This window comes from Rhinolophus hipposideros (genome assembly GCF_964194185.1).
Source record: "Rhinolophus hipposideros genome assembly, chromosome: 24".
NCBI lineage: Eukaryota > Metazoa > Chordata > Mammalia > Chiroptera > Rhinolophidae > Rhinolophus > Rhinolophus hipposideros.
The window spans coordinates 19,940,147-19,961,830 of NC_138070.1; the positions used below are offsets into that span (position 1 = coordinate 19,940,147).

General features: G+C 41.2%; 1 protein-coding gene and 1 pseudogene across 2 annotated transcripts; both read left to right on the forward strand.

Moving 5' to 3' along the window:
- Nucleotides 1-3,489: 3,489 nt before the first annotated feature.
- Nucleotides 3,490-21,684, forward strand: DRG1 (developmentally regulated GTP binding protein 1). Its single transcript, XM_081036508.1, has 9 exons — nucleotides 3,490-3,644; nucleotides 4,475-4,598; nucleotides 5,458-5,633; nucleotides 13,440-13,509; nucleotides 15,425-15,594; nucleotides 17,822-17,952; nucleotides 19,117-19,284; nucleotides 19,553-19,675; nucleotides 21,186-21,684. The coding sequence occupies exons 1-9, from the start codon at nucleotides 3,603-3,605 to the stop codon at nucleotides 21,283-21,285; spliced, it is 1,104 nt and encodes a 367-aa protein (XP_080892634.1). The 5' UTR covers nucleotides 3,490-3,602; the 3' UTR covers nucleotides 21,286-21,684.
- Nucleotides 7,186-8,197, forward strand: LOC308492601 (RNA-binding protein FUS-like; annotated as a pseudogene). The gene is made up of 2 exons: nucleotides 7,186-7,234; nucleotides 7,391-8,197. The product of its transcript is annotated as an RNA-binding protein FUS-like (transcript).

Consider the following 21,684-nt stretch of genomic DNA (forward strand, 5'->3'; position numbering starts at 1 on the left):
AGCCTAAGGAAGGAAAGTAAATTATCTTTTAGCAAAGTACAATTTTGCATGACTGGTCATGCTGATCATATTCCCGATCTCAGGAGGATGAGCAGGATGTGTGTTGATAATCAAAAATAAAAATAATTTTCTGTTTCGGATGTTCTTAGCATATACAGTTTCAATCCATCCCACTGGCACTTGTGGAAACTACAGATGTGCACTGTGTTTCCCTCTGCCCTGCTTTTTGCTTATCTCTCTGGAATGGTTTCTCTCTTCATTCTCCATCTTCCCAGGCCCATCTCTTCTAGAAGGCTTTTCTGACCCAAACCAGATGGAAGCGCACAAGATACCTCATTTATATCTCTTTCGACACTTACCTCATTGGGCTTGTATTACTGAGGTTTGTGTATTTGTATATCTTCACCCCTCTCCTTTTCTCTTGGGGTGTGGGAAGGTATCTTATTTTTGTATCCCTGGTTTCTAGCACAGTCCCTGGCACATAATACATACTGAGATGAAATGACTAGAGGTACTAGATGGGTCAAGGAATCACCCACTTGAATGATAGAAAAAGCAGACTTTGATTTAGTGAAGACTTTTGGGCACTTTTAGTCTTTGCATCTATGAAACAAAGTATCTATAGAGAAGAACTGTCTTCATTGTGCCGTAGATAAGCACATTCTTGAGAATTCCCTTTTTAAAAGCAAAACATTTATCACTCACTAATGGTATTAATAACTGTCCTTCATCTAGATCTTCCCACTCTCTACTGCTACAGTATCCTGGGAATTTTGATGCGTTTAGAAGCTAAACTTAAAAAAGTGGCAACACGGTACATTGTTTTGTACACTTGAAACTAATAAAAAAATACACATAATGTAAAAAAAAAAAACAAAGTGGTAACATGGATCCCCCCCCCCTATCATTATCCTGTTACTTTTCATTGTTATCAGCCAACCAGACCCAGCTGGTTTAGCTCTCAATTACTGTGGTATCTTTAATAAGGAATAAATGTTCATTTAGGAAAACAAAAATTACATACGTTTTCTTTTTCTTTAATTTTTTTTTCTGTCTCCTTGCTTTTATTTCCATTTGTTTAATAAATATGTTTCAAGAGCTTGCTGTAGCTGCCCTTATACTGGTGCTTCAGATACATCCTGCTCCTCTCTCATGGGTTCAAGGGTTACTGGGAAGTCAGACGAATCAACAGGCAGAGTGATTGTACTCTGATGGGGTGAGAACCTGTGACTGGGAAAACAGGGAATCCTACTGAGCCAAGGAATGCTTCTCAGAACTATACAGATCAGAAAACTATGAGGATGAGGGAGACTTAGCCAGCCATGGGTGGTGAAAGGAAAAGGTGGGAGAATAATATCCTTAACAGAAAAATCAAGTGCCAGAGAACATTCACATACTTGAAGAAGTGTAATTACTTCAGAGTGGTTGGAGTGTCCCAACAAGAAATAAAGCTTTTCTGTTTCATTTACTTTTTTTTTTTTTTTTTTTTTTTTTAGAAACACAGTTGGCAAGGCACTGTGATTTAGCCATATGGCAAAACAGGCCCGCTGTTCTGGTTAATACCAAGCAGACGTCGGCTAGCTATGGCTCTTAGGAACTTAAAGCTTAAAGGCCTGACCTTGGCCTCCCAACCTAGATACTTCTTAAGTGCAGGGACATTGTCTGATTCACTCTCTGCTCTGTCCCCGGCCCTGGTACAGCGCCAGGCAGCAGTCAAAGCTCAGTAAATATTCATCAGATGAATAAGATGGCCACTTAAGACCCTGGGGGAGATGAATTACCCTTTGGCACACTCTCGACTGCTTGGGGCACCCAAGGTGGGTCTTAGGGTGTCTTTGAGCAATGAAGTAGTTAACTTAGCTGCAGGTCTCCTAAGACAGATTTGCTAAGGAGAACCTACTCACAGAGCAGTGATGCCCTTGATATTGTCAGCCAATTAATTCCTTAAGTACTCCGAGTTAGGAAAGGCCTGCTGATTTGATTTTATCTGTCTTTTAAGACTGATCTTTGATCATATCCCATTCCAGCTGGACTTCCTCTCCTCTTCTTCCCGCCTCCATTACTGATGGTACGGGATCTAATTACCTCATCACCCCTTAATTTATTTATGAAAGGGCTGAGGTTAAAGAAAAGAAGAACAAAACTCCTGGGCCCTTTGGGAATTTTGCGTAAAAGCTTTCCTTTCTCTTTTCCCTCCCAGACGCCCAATAAAACCTCCTTTTCTGTCTCTGGCAAGTTGGAATTGTTCTTACTTACAAATTTAAATAAATAAACTTCCCTCCCAGGGCTGAGTGGAGGCCAGCCATGTGGGTAAGCTTGGCCTGCCACTCCCAATGGATCAATCAATCTATCAACAAGAATTCATTGATCCCTCAGGAAGCAGATTTCAAAACCAGCACATAGCTCCTGGACATCCTGGCTTCCTTTTTACAAGACACTTGGGGAAGAGGAGTGTTTTGAAATTTTAAATTTTATTATTACTCAAATATTACATGGATACATTCACCTTTTAAAAAAATTTCCAACAACACAAACATGTGGCGTAACAAGTGGAAGGCTTTCTCCATTTCCTCACATCCCATCCCACTGTTAACGAGCTTGAGATTGTAGCCTTTTATTCAGACCTGGAAACAATGCACTGTCATTCATGTACACCTGTATAAACATTTTATTTAAAAAATAACAAATGGAATCACAGCGTAGGCACCGTTTTTCTTTTTTTTTTTTTTTTAGCAGTTAAGTCCTGGACATCGGAGCAGTCAGACTGCACACACCTACGTTTAAATGGCTGAAATAGTATTTAACAGCATAGAGGGACCATTATTTACTTGTTTACTTGTTGATGGGCGTTAACAATAGTTTCAAATTTTTCAGTATCACAAGCTATGTTGCAAGTACCGGTTCTCTAGGAATTATCCGTTTAACCATGCAGTTATTGTGGGCTCACCATGTGCCATGCACTCGGGGTTAGGGGTAAACAACACAGACACCTAAAAACAGTTTGAGCGATGGAAAAGGGGTTATTTTCTTTTTCCAAGAGGGGGACACAGGCTGAAATGAAGATCGTTCTCTACATCAACCCAGGAGGCCGAGGAGTCCGCCGCGGTGTCTCCTCAGCACGGAAAGGGGCTCCGGGACCCGTAAGGGGGTGGCGAGGAAGAAGGGTGGAGAGCACAAGTGCGCTTTTCAAGAACGCCCAGGAGCTGAAGGCTGCGGGTCTGGAGGTGCCACACAGAGCGAAGACCCGCTCCTCGCGCACCAGAAGCTCGGCGCAGGTCCGGCGGGGCAGGGCGGGGCCGAGCAGCGCGCGACCCTCGGCGCGCCCGGGAAGGGACGGCCCACAGCGGCCTCTCTGGCCCCCGCTCCCGCGGGCTCTATGACACCGCGTTGGCTAGCGGGACGGGGCGGGGTTGCCAGAGGGGGAGGAGACTACTGCACACTGTGCCTCTCGCGGTGAACCGCGAGCGGAGCTCTCTCGCGAGAACTAGGGAGTTCCGCGCTTGCGCACTGAAGTAGCGCTTGGTGGCTGTGGCAGGTCCGCCCGCGGGTGTGAAGGGAGACGGTGAGCGTGGAGGCCAGTGCGCCCCCGGCAACTCACCACCATGAGCGGCACTTTAGCCAAGATTGCGGAGATCGAAGCCGAGGTAATGGGCGCGACTGGCGCTTCACCCTCCTTCCGAGTGTTCTTTCTTCCGCGGCGTCGCTCCTGGCTGAACTCCTTTCAGCAGCATCGGGCCCCACATTCGCCGACTCCCCTCAGCCCGGACCCGCTTTCCCCGATTCCCCCCTGCCCGGTTCGGCGTTCTCCCACTCCCCTCCTCCTGGGACCGCGAGAAACCCCTGCACCTTGTTCGGTCCTCTCTTCCAGTGTTCATCTTGTCCGAACGCTGTTTCTCTCAGCTTTTTCTTCCTTTTTTTTTTTTGACAGCGACACCGAATCCTGTTCCCCTGCTCTAGCCCTCACTGCTCACGTACTTCAGTATCTTTCCTCATCGTCCTTCGAAATCCCCACCTTCCCCAGTCTCTACTTTGATGACTCCCTTTCCTAGAGTATAGCTTCCGGGAATAGGAGCTAGAAATAAATTGGCATCTGTGGTAGCTGTTGATTCCACCTGGATTCATGTGTGATTCTGTTGCCCGAAGCGCGCAGAGCTCTTTAAACTCGGCGAATTGGTGGCGCTGTCAGATGGGGCACGCCGGTACCAGCAGTAGGAAAGGAATTAGCAGATGAGTGTTAGTCTTGTCGGTGGTCATGTCTCTCTGTTTGCTCTGTAATGAGGTGAATGAGCCGGGTGATGGAGAGAATGGATTTTTATTTATTTATTTTTTTAAGTCGGACTAAAATGGGTATACCGACATTAGAGGGACCTAGGAAAAAAAACATCATTCTTTCAGAGCTGGGGGAGCACTCGTTCTGGATATTTTACCCTGTAGGAGCTGCTTCTGATTTATGGCTGTGATTCTTCCCTTATAGATGGCTCGGACTCAGAAGAACAAGGCCACTGCACACCACCTCGGGCTGCTTAAGGCTCGCCTTGCTAAGCTCCGCAGAGAACTCATTACTCCGAAAGGTGGTGGTGGTGGTGGGCCCGGAGAAGGTTTGTGTTTTTCGTCAACATTTTTTTTTTTTTTCTGGTGTAATTTCTACCAAAATAATATAGGCATAATGGTTTAAACATAATGTTAAAATTTCTATCAAAGTATTTCTATCAATTGGATTTTCCCAGCCTAAATTCTTGAATTGTGTTTATTTTATTCTGCTGGCTTCAAAGACAAATGAATATGGTCTAATTGAACTAGGGTTTTATTTATGTATATCTTACACTGATCCAAATAGATTTACAGTGGCTTACAGAAATACATAAACATATACAATCAACAAGATGAAAAAATAAGTAAGGACGTTGATGCAAAGGGAAATGTAGGTAGGAAGAATAAGTTGAAGCCAAGAGAGAGAAGGTTAGGATCGAGTAGTGTCATAAGGTGTGTATATTTCTAGAGAAGGGCTACAAATTTGACTTTGAACGTGTTCGCAGCCATTGTGAAAATAAGTAAGTAAATAAATAAATAAATAAATAGAAAGAAAATCCAGTTAATCACACAGTTCCCAGGGTTTGTAAGACAAAAAGAGAAACCCATTTTTAAGATGAGTTATATATAATATTTGAGCCTTAAATACTGTGGGTACTAGAAAGGTATGTAACAGTTTAAGTGGTAGAGGAATAAAGTTTTTATGTCAACATTAAACATTGTTAATGTTGTTAATGCTGTTAAACATTGTGAATTCCTATGGGGGAATTTTGTATGCTTTAAGTTCTACTCTAGAGGTAAACTGTAAAAAATTGGAGAAATAGGTCCTAGAGAGACATGCAGCCAGAATGTGAAAGGAATTACATGAGTCTCAATACTCCCAGAAATAACTTTCTTCCTCTTTTTTGATATTTATTGATACTTTAGGTTTTGATGTGGCCAAAACAGGTGATGCTCGAATTGGGTTTGTTGGTTTTCCATCTGTGGGGAAGTCAACACTGCTCAGTAACCTGGCAGGGGTATATTCAGAGGTGGCAGCCTATGAGTTCACTACTCTGACCACTGTGCCTGGTGTCATCAGATACAAAGGTGCCAAGATCCAGGTGAGTCAGGCCTGCAGGCCAAGGAAGGGAAGAAATCTATTCCTTAATTCATTTAAAATGTACTTATTAGGAACTTTTTATATGTCAGACCTGACCTTTGATCTATCAGGTCCTCACTGTCCAGCAGGGAAAATAAAGCAGTAAAGACCGTAATACAGTGGGATAGTGCCTGTGAAAATGCAGAGAAACAAGGGACTACTTTTTCATCTGAATATTGGGGGTGGGGGAAGGTCTGGTAAGACCAAAAAAGCTTCATGTAGAAAGTGACAATGGAAGTGGGTTTTGAAGTTCAAATAGAATTTCACCAGCTAGAGAAGGTAAAGGACAATTTCAGGGAGCTATAATGATGAACAGCCTACTATAAACATGAGCTTAGGTGTGGGACAGGGAGTTTTGTAACTGAATCTGAAAAGGTAGGTTGGAGCTGAATTATGAAGGACCTGTGTGCCTGCTAAGGAAGTTGAATTTTGTTTTGTATACAGCTAGGAACCATTAGAAACTTTTACATTAAGAAATATGATCAGATTCTTTTTAGAAGATAGTTCTTTTCTGTAAGGCCTAATGAAGTTGGTGTCCTGAGAAGTTCTTAGAAAGATGATAGACTTGTGGCTTCCAAATGAGGAGTCCCCTTGGCTATGAAAGAAGGTATATGTTAAAATAATGGAACATATTCTTGTTGGCTGCAAAGTTCTAAATTCCATGTTTGAATCTAGGCTAAAGATTCCCAAACTTTCTTGGTTCACAGCACCCTTAGTGTCTCAGCAATTACTTCGTGACACCTTTTCTTGTCCAGTAATTTTTTATGGTGCCCCAAGCCAAAATAAATCACTAATGGTTCTGTTTGTAAAATAGATCTAAAAAGCATAAGTACTTATGTCTGTACAGCGAATTATTTACTAATAGGATATGTATACTGTTGGGTACCACATAACTTCTCAAATCTTGGAAACAGATTAGATCCTGCCACATTTGTTTCCTTTTCCACATTGCCTTTTTGTGTGGTGCTTACTTTTTACCATAGCAGCCACTGAAATCCAACTTCCCAAAGATTTGGATCTGACATAATTAAAAGCAATGTAGTAGAATTTAATCCTGAAATTGTGAGCTATCTGGAGCTAGTCTTTCCTTCAATGTCTGACAGAATTTCTGGCCCTCGAGTTGTCAGTGCTCTGTGGTGTTAGAATCTTGTTGCAGGTCGGCCTGTATGCACATGCCCACATGGCCTCAAATGACTGGACCCAACAAGCCCACAGCTATGGGGCGTACCCCACCCAGCCTGGACAGGGCTATGCCCAGCAGAGCAATCAGCCCTATGGACAGCAGAGTTACGGTGGTTACAGCCAGTCAGCGGACACTTTTGGCTATGGCTAGAGCAGCGATGGTTCTTATGGACAGACCTAGAATGCAGGATATGGCTCAACAGGTGGCTGTGGCAGTGGCCAGAGTTCTCAGTCGTCTTACGGGCAGCAGTCCTCCTACCCTGGCTCTGGCCAGCAGCCAGTTCCTAGCAGCACCTTGGGGAGTTAAGGTAGCGGTTCTCAGAGCAGCAACTATGGGCAGCCGCAGAGTGGGGCCTGCGGTCCCCAGTGTGGTGAAGAACAGTAAGGCTGTGGAGAGCAACAAACCTCTAATCCTCCTCAGGACTACGGACAGCAGAACCAGGACAGCAGGAGCAGTGCAGGGTTTGTGGCAGTAACGGCGCCCAAGATCAACTCCTTGTGAGTGGTGGCAGCAGTGGCGGTGGTTATGGCACTCAGCACGAGTGGTGGTGGGGTGGTGGCTACGAGGAGGCCATTCCCGGGGTGGTTACAACCGTGGCAGTGGTGGCTGTGAACCCAGAGGTCATGGAGGTGGCCATGGAGGCAGAGGTGGTATGGGAGGAAGTGACTGGTGGCTTCAATAAATGTGGTGGCCCTCGGGACAAAGATCCCGTCATGACTCGGAACAGGGTAATTCAGACACCAACGCCATCTTCCTGCAAGGCCTGGGTGAGAATGTTACGGTTGAGTCTGTGGCCGATGACTTCAAGTAGATGGGTATTATGAAGACAAGTAAGAAAATGGGACAGCCTGTCATTAATCTGCATACAGACAGGGAAACAGGCAAGCTCACGGGAGAGGCATTTGATGACCCATCTGCTAAAACCGCTGTTGACCAGTTTGATGGTAAAGAATTCTCTGGGAAGCCCATCAAGGTCCATTTGCTACTTGGCAAGTAGATTGCAGTTGGAATGGTGGCAGTGATCGTGGAGGCCGAGGGCAAAGAGCACAATGGGCCGTGGAGCCTGTGGAAATGGTGGCCGTGATCGGGGAGAATTCCCCTGTGGAGTGGTGGTGGTGGACAGCAGCGAGCCGGGGACTGGAAGTGTTCTCCAGGTGAGAACACGAGCTTCTCCTGGAGTGTAAGGCCCCTAAACCAGATGGCCCAGGAGGGGGCCAGGAGGCTGTCATATAGGGGGTAGTTCTGGAGACCTACCAGAATGGGGGGGGGGCGGTTCTGGAGACCATGGAGATGATGGTCGTGGTGGCAGAGGAGGCTGTGGTCCGGGCAGCTTCCGACCATAGGGGCTTCCGAGGGGCCCGGGCTGGTGGGGACTCCAGTTGTGACCACACAGGGAGAGGTCATATTAGCAGGGTTCTTGAGGTTCTGGAACAGCTTTTCTTCTTTACCATCTTACCCTCACTATTTTGTAACCTACAAGTCCTGATCACCCACGGATTCTTTGTGTCGGTCTATGTAATTGTAACCATATCTGTGGTTCCCATTAAAAACCATCATTTTAGTTTTTTAAAAAAATTACTGTTTATTTTGAAAATTTAGAATATCCCATGGCACCTCTAAGTTCTCGGTGGTGCTTCAAGAGTGCCTGAGCCCATCATTCGGGAACTATTGGTGTAGGCATTTGTTTTCCCTCTTGCTGAGCTACACAGTGAATTGTGAGGTGTATTCATGCTTCTTTATTATAGAATCTGAAGTAGTGCGTACTAGTGTCCTAGTGTTATTTTCAGTGGCCTTTTTTCATGCTGATTAGGTGCCCATGCAGAGACTGTGTTGGGACATGTATCTTTTTGGCATTCCATGTCCAAATGTATATAATAAGAATGATGATGCTTGGGCATATCTGGACCACTGCTTGGTTCCATCTGGTTTCAGAGTTTGTTGATAGTCACAGCTTTGGCAGCTCAGAGAATAAATAACCTCTTTCCTGCTGGGATCCTAGTGACACTTCTCTCAGGGCTTCTGAGAAAAGAGCTACTTAACCCCTTTCCCATAAAACCTTAATTCATGTCGGTCTCTCCTGTCCTTTTAGTTTTGGGGTTCCCCCCCTGTTTTTGCAAGGTACTTTCTTTTCTGCCTGTATCCTTTGCCTCTGTTTTTCCTTCCCTTTTGACTTTCTCCAGATACCAAGTTAAGTAAGCACACTAGTAGGTGTGCTTAACTGGATTAAGCTGACTGCCCTCAAATGTTTTTTAAATGGCTGTTTTGTGGCAGAGGACTCATTATCTGTGACTTGGTAGGGGACAATGACAAAGTTAGAACCATTTAGTAAGAGTTATAAGGGAGATTTCTGGGTTTTTATTAGGAAGGAAGACCTTTTAAAATTATGGAGTTTGTATTTCACCTTTCCAAGGTCTCTAGGACTCCTATTGTCCTATGCATATAATTGACCTGGCACATTTAAGTTTTATCTGCTTAAAACTCTAAAGGCATTTGAGTTTGAAGTAGGTTAATATCCAATTCTTAAAATCCTACATTTCCATGATTTAAAGAAATGTTTTTTCTTTTCTTACATTTTGGTTGATTATAATATGAAATTCAGGTGTGTGAAGCATGGGCTATTTTTATTGAAAAAAAAAAGTTGCCACATTTAAATAGTTCAGTGTAACTTTAAAAATATTTCCCTCCTAAGAAAAGCTAAATTTAACTTTCTTTTACTTTTGTAGGGACCTCAATAAATTTCCCCTGTGTTTTCAGCTGCCGTGGTTAGGAAGTCCTTATTCTTTTCTCTTAGTACAATGTTCTCTGTTTCAAATGGTCTTTTATTAGACGTTATAGTCACATCCCAGATTTCGGAGTTTTAGATTATCCAGATGGATATTTCCTTTTGAGGTCTTGATAACATCAGTTAGGCTCAATATGTATGCAGTAAAGCCTTTTGCTGGTGGAATACTTTTTTTTTTTTAAGCAGAAAAGGATTTACAAAGTGGTAGTAGATTACAGAATCTTTGAGAAACCTGAAGAAATAGTCTCTAGACTTAATTTCTAGGAATTGATGATGAACTTCTTGTTCGTTTTTTCAAACGTCTTTGTTGAAGGTGTAATTCACATACAATAAACTGCACATAAAATACACAATTCGATAAGTTTTGACATATCTATATGATTGTGCAGACGTCACCGTGATCAAGATTGTGAACATACCCCCAGTGTTTCTTCATGCCCCCGCCCTTCTGTCCCTTCTTGTCTTCTTCATCTCCAGGAAATCGCTTGCCTACTTTTTGTCACTATAGATTAGTTTACATGTTAAAAGTTTTATATAATTAAGGCCATGTGTAAATATAAATGTACTTTCTTTTTTGCGCCAGCTTCTTTCATTGAGCATAAATTATTTTGAGGTTCTCTATGTCATTCACCCTGCTGCCCTTATTGTTAACATCTTATATAACCATAGAATAATTATCAGGGATAAATTACCATTGGTGCAATATTCACTACAGACCTTATTTGAATTTTTACCAATTTACCCACCAGTGTTCTTTTTCTTTTCCAAGATTCTATCTGAGATCATCCCATGTTGCTTTAGTTATTTCTCCTTATCCTCCTGCCATCTCTAATAGTTCCTCCTTCATGACCTTTACATTCTTAAAAGAATATTGATCAGTTAATTTGTAGAATGTTCCTCAATTTGGGTTTGTTTGGTGTTTTTTCATGATTAGACTGAGGTATGTATTTTTGGCAAGAATAGCACATAAATGATGTGTCCTTCTCAGTGCATTTTGGGATTCATGATGTCAGTATGTCTTATTGGTGATGTTTACCTCCATCAGTTGGTTAAAGTGGTGTCTGCAGGCTTTCTCTACTGAAAAGCTATTTTCTTTCTTTTTTTCTCTTTTTGTGGTAATAAATATCTTGGGGGAGATACTTTGAGAAGAGGCAAATCCTGTTTCTCAAACTTGCCTGCTAATTTTAGCATCCATCTCTGGATCTTACCTGCAACAATTAATACTGCGCTTCTTGCCTAATGGTGGTTCTCTTATCTTTCTCTTTCTTACTATGTTTATTAATTGGAATTCTACTGTATGGAAGAGCTGTTCATTCTCCCCCATTTATGTATTTATTTGTATCATGGTGGGCTCATGGATGTTTATTTTATGTTATGTGTTATAATCTAGTAGTACCATTATTACTCAAATTGTTCCAGCTTTGACCATTAGGAACTCCTTCAGATTGGCGTCTGTGTTCTTTCCATAAACCCCCGTCTTTTTGTGAGTACTTCCTTATTATTTTCAGGCACCACACGATGTTCCAGGCTAATCTTATATTTTCCTTGCCCCAGCCCTGGAATCAGCCACTTCTGAAGGAGTTCTAGTTCCTTTTATAGGAGAATGGTATTTAGAAATCAAGATCTGGTTTCCTTATTAACTCCCCGTGTAGCCTTTTAAATCAGTATAACTAAAGTTTCCAAGTCAAGGTAGGTGTGTTGAATATAAATTATCTTTTTTGGGGCCGGCCCGGTGGCTCAGGCGGTTTGAGCTCCGTGCTCCTAACTCCAAAGGCTGTCAATTCGATTCCCACATAGGCCAGTGGGCTCTCAACCACAAGGTTGCCAGTTCAATTCCATGAGTCCCGCAAGGGATAGTGGGCTGCGCCCCCTGTAACTAGCAACGGCAACTGAACCTGGAGCTGAGCTGTGCCCTCCACAACTAAGACTGAAAGGACAACAACTTGTCTTGGAAAAAAAAGTCCTGGAAATACACACTGTTCCCCAATAAAGTCCTCTAAAAAAAAAAGAAATTATCTTTTTTGAAAGAGAAAGGGAAAACATAGCTCACTTTGACTGATATGTCGTATCAGTCTTAAAGGAGGCAAAGTTATTTATTAGGTTGTAAGGAATAGGGAAGAACTTTTGAGGAGGTTCTTGAGTGGAAAAATTGAACTGTCTAAGAACCTTCTGAATTAGTTCTTTTTCACTGTGGTTTATTTAATGTGAAGTATATTTCTATAATGTTAGATATGCTTATAGCAAAGTTTGGTTAGTTTTAAATAATATTTTGTAAAGTGTAACTCTGCTCCCAGTCCATTCACATGGATAATTCAGTATTGACCACACAGTAGATCCTTGGTATTGTCAGATTTTACATGCTGTCTTAACTGTTTTTGACAGACTCTTTTTTTTTTAATTAAATAAATTTATTGGGGTGACAATTGTTAGTAAATTTACATAGGTTTCAGGTGTACAATTCTGTATTATATCATCTATAAATCCCATTGTGTGTTCACCACCCAGAGTCACTTCTCCTTCCATCACCATATATTTGATCCCCCTTACCCTCATCACCTACCCCCCACCCCCCTTAGCCTCTGGTAACCACTAAACTATTGTCTGTGTCTATGAGTTTTTGTTTCTCATTTGTTTGTCTTGTTCTTTTGTTGTTTTTGGTTTATATACCACATATCAGTGAAATCATAGGGTTCTCTGCTTTTTCTGTCTGACTTATTTCACTTAGCATTATACTCTCAAGATCCATCCATGTTGTCACAAATGCTCCTATATCATCTTTCCTTAATGCCGAATAGTATTCCATGGTGTATATATACCACAACTTCTTTATCCATTCATCTATCGAAGGACATTTTGGTTGTTTCCATGTCTTGGCCACCGTAAACAAAGCTGCAATGAACATTGGAGTACACGTTTTGACAGACTCTTAAGTGCTTAAAACTAATAGTTTGTAATTTTGTTGAGAGGTGAATTTGAATCATGTGCTATGGAGTTGGTTTTGGTGTTCTCATCATTAGATACATCACTGTGACTTGTGTGAAGTTTTACTTTTACTGCATTTCCTGGGCAATTGAGCAGTCATTTTCATTTGGGGACACACATCAGGTCACCCATGGAGACTTTTGAAGTACAGATCAATATCTGAACCCTACTTTGGCCTTTCCAAATCAGAATCTGCTTACATAGCTGTGTTTCTAATGGTTTTACAGGTGATTTCTCATGTGCTCGCCTAGTTAAGAATGGCTACAGAAATTTTTGTGATTGGGGATTTGCAAAGGTCTCAGTATGTGAATATCAAGATCCAGCTATTATCTATAGTAAGGAATTTGTGTGGAGGCTCAACGTTCTGAAGAGTGGGGGGATATTGAAAGATAGTAATGTAGAATAATGGATTTAGCCCCCCAAAATGTGGGGTATAATATTTGATTTGTTAGGACTATGACTTCGGGCAAGCCACTTAACTTCTGTCTATGAACTCAGTTAATGTCCTTATCTCAGAGTTGTTAGGCATTTTAAACTTGATAAAGTATATAAAAAGCCTGTAGCGGACATTTATTTTTTATTTTTTTATTACAGTTTATTGGAGCTAAACTGACGACATATTCTGGGGAATAAGATCTCAAATGCTCCCCTGTAGCCGACATTTAGAAGATGCTTAGTTAAAGTAATATTAATACACTCATAAGGAAGATTGGATTTGGGTCTCCTAAATTTTGATAGTTGAGAAGTAAACCATTCTATTTTATCTGCTCAGATTTATAACTTTTTTTCCCCTTTTCTCACCTTGCCCCTTAATCTTGCAGCTCTTGGATCTCCCAGGTATCATTGAGGGTGCCAAGGATGGGAAAGGTAGAGGCCGTCAGGTCATTGCAGGTGAGTGGTCCAGGGCCACCATCCTGGGATATCATCCCTTTACCAGGTATTGTTCCTTTAGATGGGGACTGTCGGCTTGGAGATGATCCCACAGTGAAGGGTATTGTTTTACCTGAGTTCTTACCAGAATAGAACATCAGAACTTGAATGGACCTCAGAGAGTAATAGTCCAGATCCCCATTTGAGGAGAAACAGTAAGGACAGGAGAAGTGAAGTGCTTTTGTCCAGTGTCACACTGTTCAGGGCAGATTTAGAACTAGAACTCTTCTTTTTATTTAAAGTAAAATCTTACAAAAGGCTAATCACGAATTGCAACAATCTGCCACCCGTCCTCACCTCACCTTCAGTTACTCCCCATTGGCAACTATACTGCCAACTCTTCACTGTTCTTTCTGCTACATACTTTCATATTTAAAAAAAATATATTGCTATTTCATAATTTAGATATCATCTATTCGTTTGTTGTGGTAGAGAATTAGCTCTCTTATACGCCATACCTTTTTTCTATTTCAAAGAAGTTATATCACAATTTTTCATTAACTCATCAGTTGTGATTTACATGAGTATATAAAGACTGTAACTTTTGTCCAATGCTGAGATAAGTAGTAATTTATGACTGGGTTTCTTTTTTCTTGAAATTTGTTTTTTAAATTTGTTTTTCATGGAGTTAATAATTGTCTATTGTTTTGTTTTCTGTGTTCGCTAATATTTTTAAATGTTCCAACAGATTAAGTGCCCATCAGTCGTCATTTTTCTAGATACTTAAATACAGTTCCAAAAATAATCTTCCTGATTTCATTCTCTCTCCCAAACCCTGACACTATCCTTTGTCTTTGTGGTTCAGTCTGGATTGATTGCTTTCTAGATCAGTACTGTCCAGTAATGGAAATATTCTGCAGTAATGGAAACGCTGTCCAATAGGGTAGCCCCTAGGCATGTGTGGCCGTTGAGCGCTTTAAATGTGCCAGGTGCACCTGAGGAACTGAATTTTAAATTTTATTTTAATTTAAATTTAGCCACAGGTGGCTAGCAGAGTCTGTATTGGACAGTGTAGCCCTAGACTTTTTATGTGGCTGTCATCCTGAGATTTTCTTCTGTGTTCTTGTATGGGATCTTTTATTGCCTAGAGTCAGTGTTTTACTTTTTTGGGGTTATTGTTATCTTTTACTGAAGTACATTCTTTAGTAACTCCAGAGAAAGGGTAAATTAAATTAGAGGTAAATATTTCTTTTTTTTTTATGTTTGAAAGTGTTTTATTCAACTCTTATACTGGATTATTAATTTAGCTGTTTTATATAATTATAGGTTTCACGTCATTCATGGGTGAATATAAAAAACACGCTAAATTAAAAGAGTCAGGCGCAAAAGACTATATATGTTTTGTTTGAGTCTATTTATATGAAATTCTGAAAAATGGCAATGGGTTAAGAAAGCAAATCGGTGGTTGATTGAGAATCAAGGGGAAGATTGATTGGATAGGCGGGGCACAAGGGAACTTTTGGAAGTGATGGAAATGTTCTGTATCTTGATTGCAGTATTGGTCACACAGGTTTTTTTTTTGTTGTTGTAAATTATGCCTCAATAAAATTGACTAAAATATGCTAACCAGATAATCTTATTCTTTTGGAGTTCTTACTGTTTTAAATCTTTCTAAACTCAGGAATTTAGGTTATTGCTCTGACTTGTTTTTCTACTAGAAGTTGACACAACTTCTAGATACACTAGTAGAAAACAAGGCATGACTTCTAGCATAAATCTTTATAATCTTAAGAACTTCATGTGTGTCTATGTATTTACAAAAAAATCCTTTGTCTCTTAAGTGCAGGAACTCCGTCCCCCTCCCACTTTTGAGTATTTGGATTAGTTAAGTCTTTAATGAACTTTGGGTATAACTTTTTTTTCTTCAATTCTTCAGTGGCCCGAACATGTAACTTGATCCTCATTGTTCTGGATGTCCTGAAGCCCTTGGGACATAAGAAGATAATTGAAAATGAACTGGAAGGCTTTGGCATTCGCTTGAACAGCAAACCCCCCAACATTGGCTTTAAGAAGAAGGATAAGGGAGGCATTAATCTTACGGCCACTGTAAGTGGAGAAGGCGATATGGTGCAGGCTGCTGAAGAAACTGGGGTGGGGAGTGGATTGAGGTACAGGGACAGTGACATTTGGAAATTACCCGACTTCTTCTAGCACTAATTGAGGTAACAACAATGACCTTGTAATGACTGACAAGAATCAAGAGTAGAATAAGAGTCAATCTCAAACTTAACTTTGCAACTTAATTTCCTCTTTTGGGTTATCTATTTGGGGTGACACGGGAGTACAGATCAATCTTAGGCTTGCATGAAGTAGATGGCTGCCGATATCATGTTTTTATTCATTCAGTACAGATTAATAGAGCGCCTGCCATGGGCCAAGCATTGTTTTAGGCTCGGGGGAGTGGATGGAAGAGGGAGCAAAACAGACAAAAATCCTTGTCCTTGTATCTTGGTGTGGAAAGTAGCAAACAAAATTGAGTAAATATAGTATATTAGATGATGATTAATCAAAGAACAAAAGTAAACTAGAGAAAGAAGATGGAGACTTGCAATTGATGGGAGGGTTGCAATTTTAAGTAGGTTGATCAGAGAAGTCTTCACTGAGGTGACAGGAAGGAGTGAACCACACGGATATCTAGGGAAAGAGCATTTCATGTAGAGGGAACATTCATGGCCCTGAGGTAGAGCACGCCTTTGTGTGTTTGAAGAACAGCAGAGTGAGCACGTCGGAAGGAGAGTGGTAAGAGATGAAGTCATAGCATAGGGACATACATGCTTTCACTTTGCAGGAGTTGTGTAACTGCTGGTTGGGTTTACCAATCTATGGAGTAAACATGACTTAGGTTTCACTGGAATCATTCTGGCTGTTTGTTGAGAACAGACTGAAATAGATTATGAGCATTCTCAACAGAAGGGGTGAAACCATTTAAGAGGTTATTGCGATAATCCAGTCAAGAAGTGATAGCTTCTTAGACCAGGGTTGCAATAGTGGAGGAGATGAGAAGTGGTTGATTGTGGAAAGGTTTTGAAAATAGTTGATAGGAATTACAGGGGTATTGGATGTGGGTTGTGAGAGAAAGAGATGACTGAGTTTTTTTTTGTCCTGAGTTAGAAAAATGCACTCTTATTACTGAAATAGCAAGACTTTGGGTAGAATAGGTTTGGAGAGGAAGGGAAAATCAAGATGTTCAGTTTAAGATGCCAAGTAGTCATCTGAGTGTTACTGTCAGGCAGGCATATGAGGAGTAGCCTGGGCTGGAAGTATGAAGTTGGTGGTTATCAACTTTAAAGCCTTATCAACGAGCTAAGCTGAGATCACTAGGAAATGAGCATAAATAGAAAAGAGTTTCAAGGATTAAACCTTGTGCTCTCCTCCCCCCCGATGATTAGAGGTTAGGAGATGGGAAGAATCAGTAAATAAGACTTCTCAGACAAAGAAGGAGAAGGAAAACCAGAAGAGTTTGGAATCTTGGAAATCAAATAAAGAGAGTATTCCAGATTGGAGGAGTGGACAGTTCTGTCAGATGCGGCTTCTAAGGCATATAATCGAGGACTGAGAATTTCCTGCAACACTTAACATTCTAGAGGTCCAGACAGTTAGAATAGCTTAGGTTTAAGCTGTCCTGCCCAAAAGATCCTTCCTATTCTGCCATAATGTTTGAATTTGAGCATTCAATATTCTTTCAGTATTGGTTTGATAAGGCTGCCGTAATAAAGTACCATACACTGGGTGGCTTAAGCAACAGAAGTTTATTTTCTCTTAATTGTGGAAGCTAGATCTCTGAGATCAAGGTGTGAGGAGGGTTGGTTTCTTCTGAGCCCTCTGTACTTGGCCTGTAGATGGCCATCTTCTCTCTGTGTTTTCACATGGTCATCCCTCTGTGTGTCTATGTCCTAATTTCCTTTTCTTGTAAGGACACAAGTCACATTGGATTAGGGCCCACACTTATGACCTCATTTTAACTCAGTTACCTCTTTAAGACCCTGTCTACAGTCACATTCTGAGATACTGGGGTTAGGACTTCAGCATATGAATTTGGGTAGGAGGGTGGACACATTGGGTACGGACACAATTGAAGCCTGGAACACCTTCCTTAGAGGTTGGAAAGATTTTTTTAAAAGTATTTCCTACTAAAAGGCAGTTACTCTTATCCAGGATAATAGTCTTTAGAAATTTAGTTTGCACATTAGCTAGGATTATCCGGACACATCAGTAGATACTTTCGGGAGATTTTTTGCTCTCAGACCAGTCATTGTCTTGTATGCCCATTCAGTGCCCTCAGAGTGAACTGGATGCTGAAACTGTGAAGAGCATTCTGGCTGAATACAAAATTCATAATGCTGATGTGACTTTGCGTAGTGATGCCACAGCAGATGACCTCATTGATGTGGTGGAAGGAAACAGGTACGGGCCAGGGTGCGGTCTAATGCCGGAGTTGGAATTTGAAGGCACTCCCTGGCACAGCATTGGATCATGAATCTGGCACACAAACATTGATTCTAACTCCAGTTGTGCTACTGTCTCCAATAGCTGTAAAATGAGGGGTTTGGTCTTGATTTCTTTAGCTGTAAAATGAGGGGTTGGTCTTGATTTCCAGCATCTTTCTTTACATCAAAGATTATGATGGTCAAATTACGCATTTCAGGTACTTGCTGTGAACTAGGCTGCCCCACAACGTCTATCTCATATGATGGTTGAAGAGAGTAGGTTCTCAGTCTTCTCTCCCAGAATTAATCTATCTGAGAAATCCTATAGTCTGTCCTATAAAACTCAGAGCAGGCTGGGTTTTGTCTGTTCTCTCTAACCTAAAGTATGTACCTGAACCCCTATTCCATGAAACATTACTATTATTAGTATTTGAAATTGAATAATGATTGAAACCACTGTTAAAATTATTCTTGGCATTTAGATATAATATTTTCTAGTTGCTTTCCTGTTCATTTGTTCCTGTTTGTTGGATGAATTTATTTGATCCTTATTTGAAAGCAAACAAGCCACTACTTTGAGTTAGATATTTTCTAAGTGAGGCAATTGAAGCCTGAGAGTTTGTGGCCCGCCTTCTTACTAACACCTGAGCTGCCATACTCATTGGACATTGGGATTATGACATTGCTAGATGCTGTGTTAAATTATTTTTTACTCATTAAAAATTATGAAATATATTATTACAAATATATTTACGTTCTTAAAACAGCTTCGTGGGAAATTGACTCTAAGACTTGTCCAGGGGCATAGATCTAAAAAGTGACAAAGCTGGTAGTAGATTCAGTCTGTGAATCCAAAGCTTGTGTTCTTTCCACTGTAGTATGTTCTATCAGTAGTTAGCTGCATTGCTGGGACTAGGGCCTGGATTTTGTTATTATGATTTTCAACCCATAGTTCACCTTTTGGATGTTCTACTTTATCTTGGTAGGAAGCTTTTTTTGGGGGTGGGTGTTGACCTGCCTCTTATGATCCCTTTTGAGAGTCTCTGATTTGGGGGTTTTGGGTGAGGGGATGCTGACAATCAAACTGACAGTCTTGTCAACAGTTCCAGGCTAATGTCCTGTTTTTCTCCTATTTCTATAGAGTTTATATCCCCTGTATCTATGTGTTAAATAAGATTGATCAGATCTCCATTGAGGAATTGGATATCATCTATAAGGTACCTCACTGTGTACCCATCTCTGCGCATCACCGCTGGAATTTTGATGACCTGTTGGAAAAGATCTGGGACTATCTGAAACTAGTGAGGATGTAAGTCTCAGTGGGTAGGGTAATATTGCTGTAAGAATTAAATCAGACTGTCCTAAAATGATTTCCTGTGGAGCTCATTGACATAATCTTTTTGGAGATATAAATAAATGAACTCCTATCATCTGCTATGCCATATTGAGGGCATTTTTTTCCCTCAAGTTCGAGGTTATCTGGGTCTGATCTTCTCAGGGGTGATGGAGGCTTGATTTTCAGTCAACACATGAAATATTCCAAGAAGCAGACAACCTATGCTCCTTCTCTGTTCTAGTTACACCAAACCCAAAGGCCAGTTGCCAGATTACACATCCCCAGTGGTTCTACCTTACTCCAGGACCACAGTGGAGGATTTCTGCATGAAGATTCACAAAAATCTTATTAAAGAGTTTAAATAGTAAGTATCATGGGTATGTGGCACCTTCTTTTCCCTGTGAGCTACTGAGTCCATTAAGTAGAAATTCTTACAATAACATTAAAGAAATCGTGCATCAGGGAGGCTGCTGAAATGCTTGTTTGGTTAAAACTCTGCAATGTCTTCTTAAAACCATGTGAAGTTGGAGCAGGAAGAGCTCTAGAAGCCTCTTCTTGTCAGGAGGGCCGACAGTACAAAGGGCTCTGATTTTCTCATTAGTTCATCTTCCTCTTGGCAAGCACAAATGTTAATTCTTCCTGCCCGTATCCAATATGATGGAGTACTGAATTCCCCCTAAACCTTAAGCATGGGTAAACAACCCAATCTCTTTCTCATGTTTTTCACTGCTGACAGGGCCTACAAGCAATGATAGCTCACTAGCAATGAGTATCTCATTATTATGTTACTTTTAGCATCTTATTTTGAACTGATTTTAGATTTACAGAAAAGTTGCCAAAAAATACTTCAGAGGGTTTCCTTACATCCTTGTTAGTGAATTTGAAAAAAAAAATTTTTTTAAAGTGTGTTTTTCCAGGACCCATCAGCTCCAAGTCAAGTAGTTGTTTCAATCTAGTTGTGGAGGGTGTGGCTCACAGTGGCCCGTGTGGAGATTGAACTGGCGACCTTGTTAAGAGCACCACGCTCTAACCAACTAAGCTAAGGGGCTGCCCCCAATTTTTTATATATGTATTTATTTTATAAATAGTGTTATGTGTTTAAAAAGTGAAATTTTAGTGAATACAGATTCTTAAAGTTTTGATGCAAAGATGGTATAATAACAATATGATCACCATTTTCTACCTCTTGGGACCTATCTAGTTCTTAGCCTCTGTGAGGCAGGTCTCAGTGTCTTGTTCACCAATTTCCATCACTAGTACAACATCTTAATATCGGAGACTCATGGATAAAAATTACCTTCATGTATTCTAAGAAATCAGGGGAATATACCAATTATGGTGTCTTGATAGGGAGGGAGGATTTTCCTAGCATGGCTGAGGAGGGAGGCCCTGCATTTCTTATCAATACTCATTGATGTTTCAGTAGATCCAATGAAAAACTGGTATTCTTTAACACTCTGTAACTGACACTGTGTATGTAAGAATCAATTTCCAATCTGAATTATTTCAGGGTATTTCTCTGTAACAAACCTTTGCTTTCTCCTTTTAACTTTAAGCTAGGCTTGTCACACTTCTCATTTGTGTTTTTTTCTTTGACTTTCTTAAACGGGCTCTGGAACAAAAGAAACTACATAACTTCTAAACGTCTTTGCCACTTTGTACGTGAAGGCTCCAGTGTGCCACACTCCTGGGGAAGCCAAAGCCGCTGCGATTTGAGTGTGATTCTTGGTTGGGAGAGGGGACGACGGCTGTTGTAGGCCTGTGGCTCTTAAGAGCTGGAAAGCTAAACCTGAGTGGAAAGGTGGCACCCGGGTAGATAGGGAAGAAGCTAGGTGATTACTTATAATGACTGTTCTTCTTTCCCTTCCATACAGTGCTCTGGTCTGGGGTCTCTCTGTGAAACACAATCCTCAAAAAGTGGGTAAAGACCATACGTTGGAGGACGAGGATGTCATTCAGATTGTGAAGAAGTAAAGCCGCCTCCTTTCCCCATCTGCTGGGCCTGGACCAAGTAGCTTTCCCAGGACCAAGCACCCCATCCCAAGCCCCTCTGGTTTGGGCAGCCATTGGATCGGGATTCAGCGGAGGGAGATAGAGGCCCCCAAACTGGAACTTCACTTGTCTGTTTTTGTTTCCTTTTCCCAGGTCACATTTCTGTTTTTTTCACTTGTCTTAATTTGGTGTCACCTTGTGTGTTGAACTGCATAAAGGACCTGGTAGGCCAGCTGGCAGCTGGCTCTGTGCAGTTCATGTGTCATTGTCAGAATTTGTTTTGGGATGGACTAAATGAGGATGGGTGTGTACAGTGAGGCAGCTGCAGAAGGGGTACTTGGGCACTTGGTCTTGAGTGTGAAATGGATAAAAATGTGACTG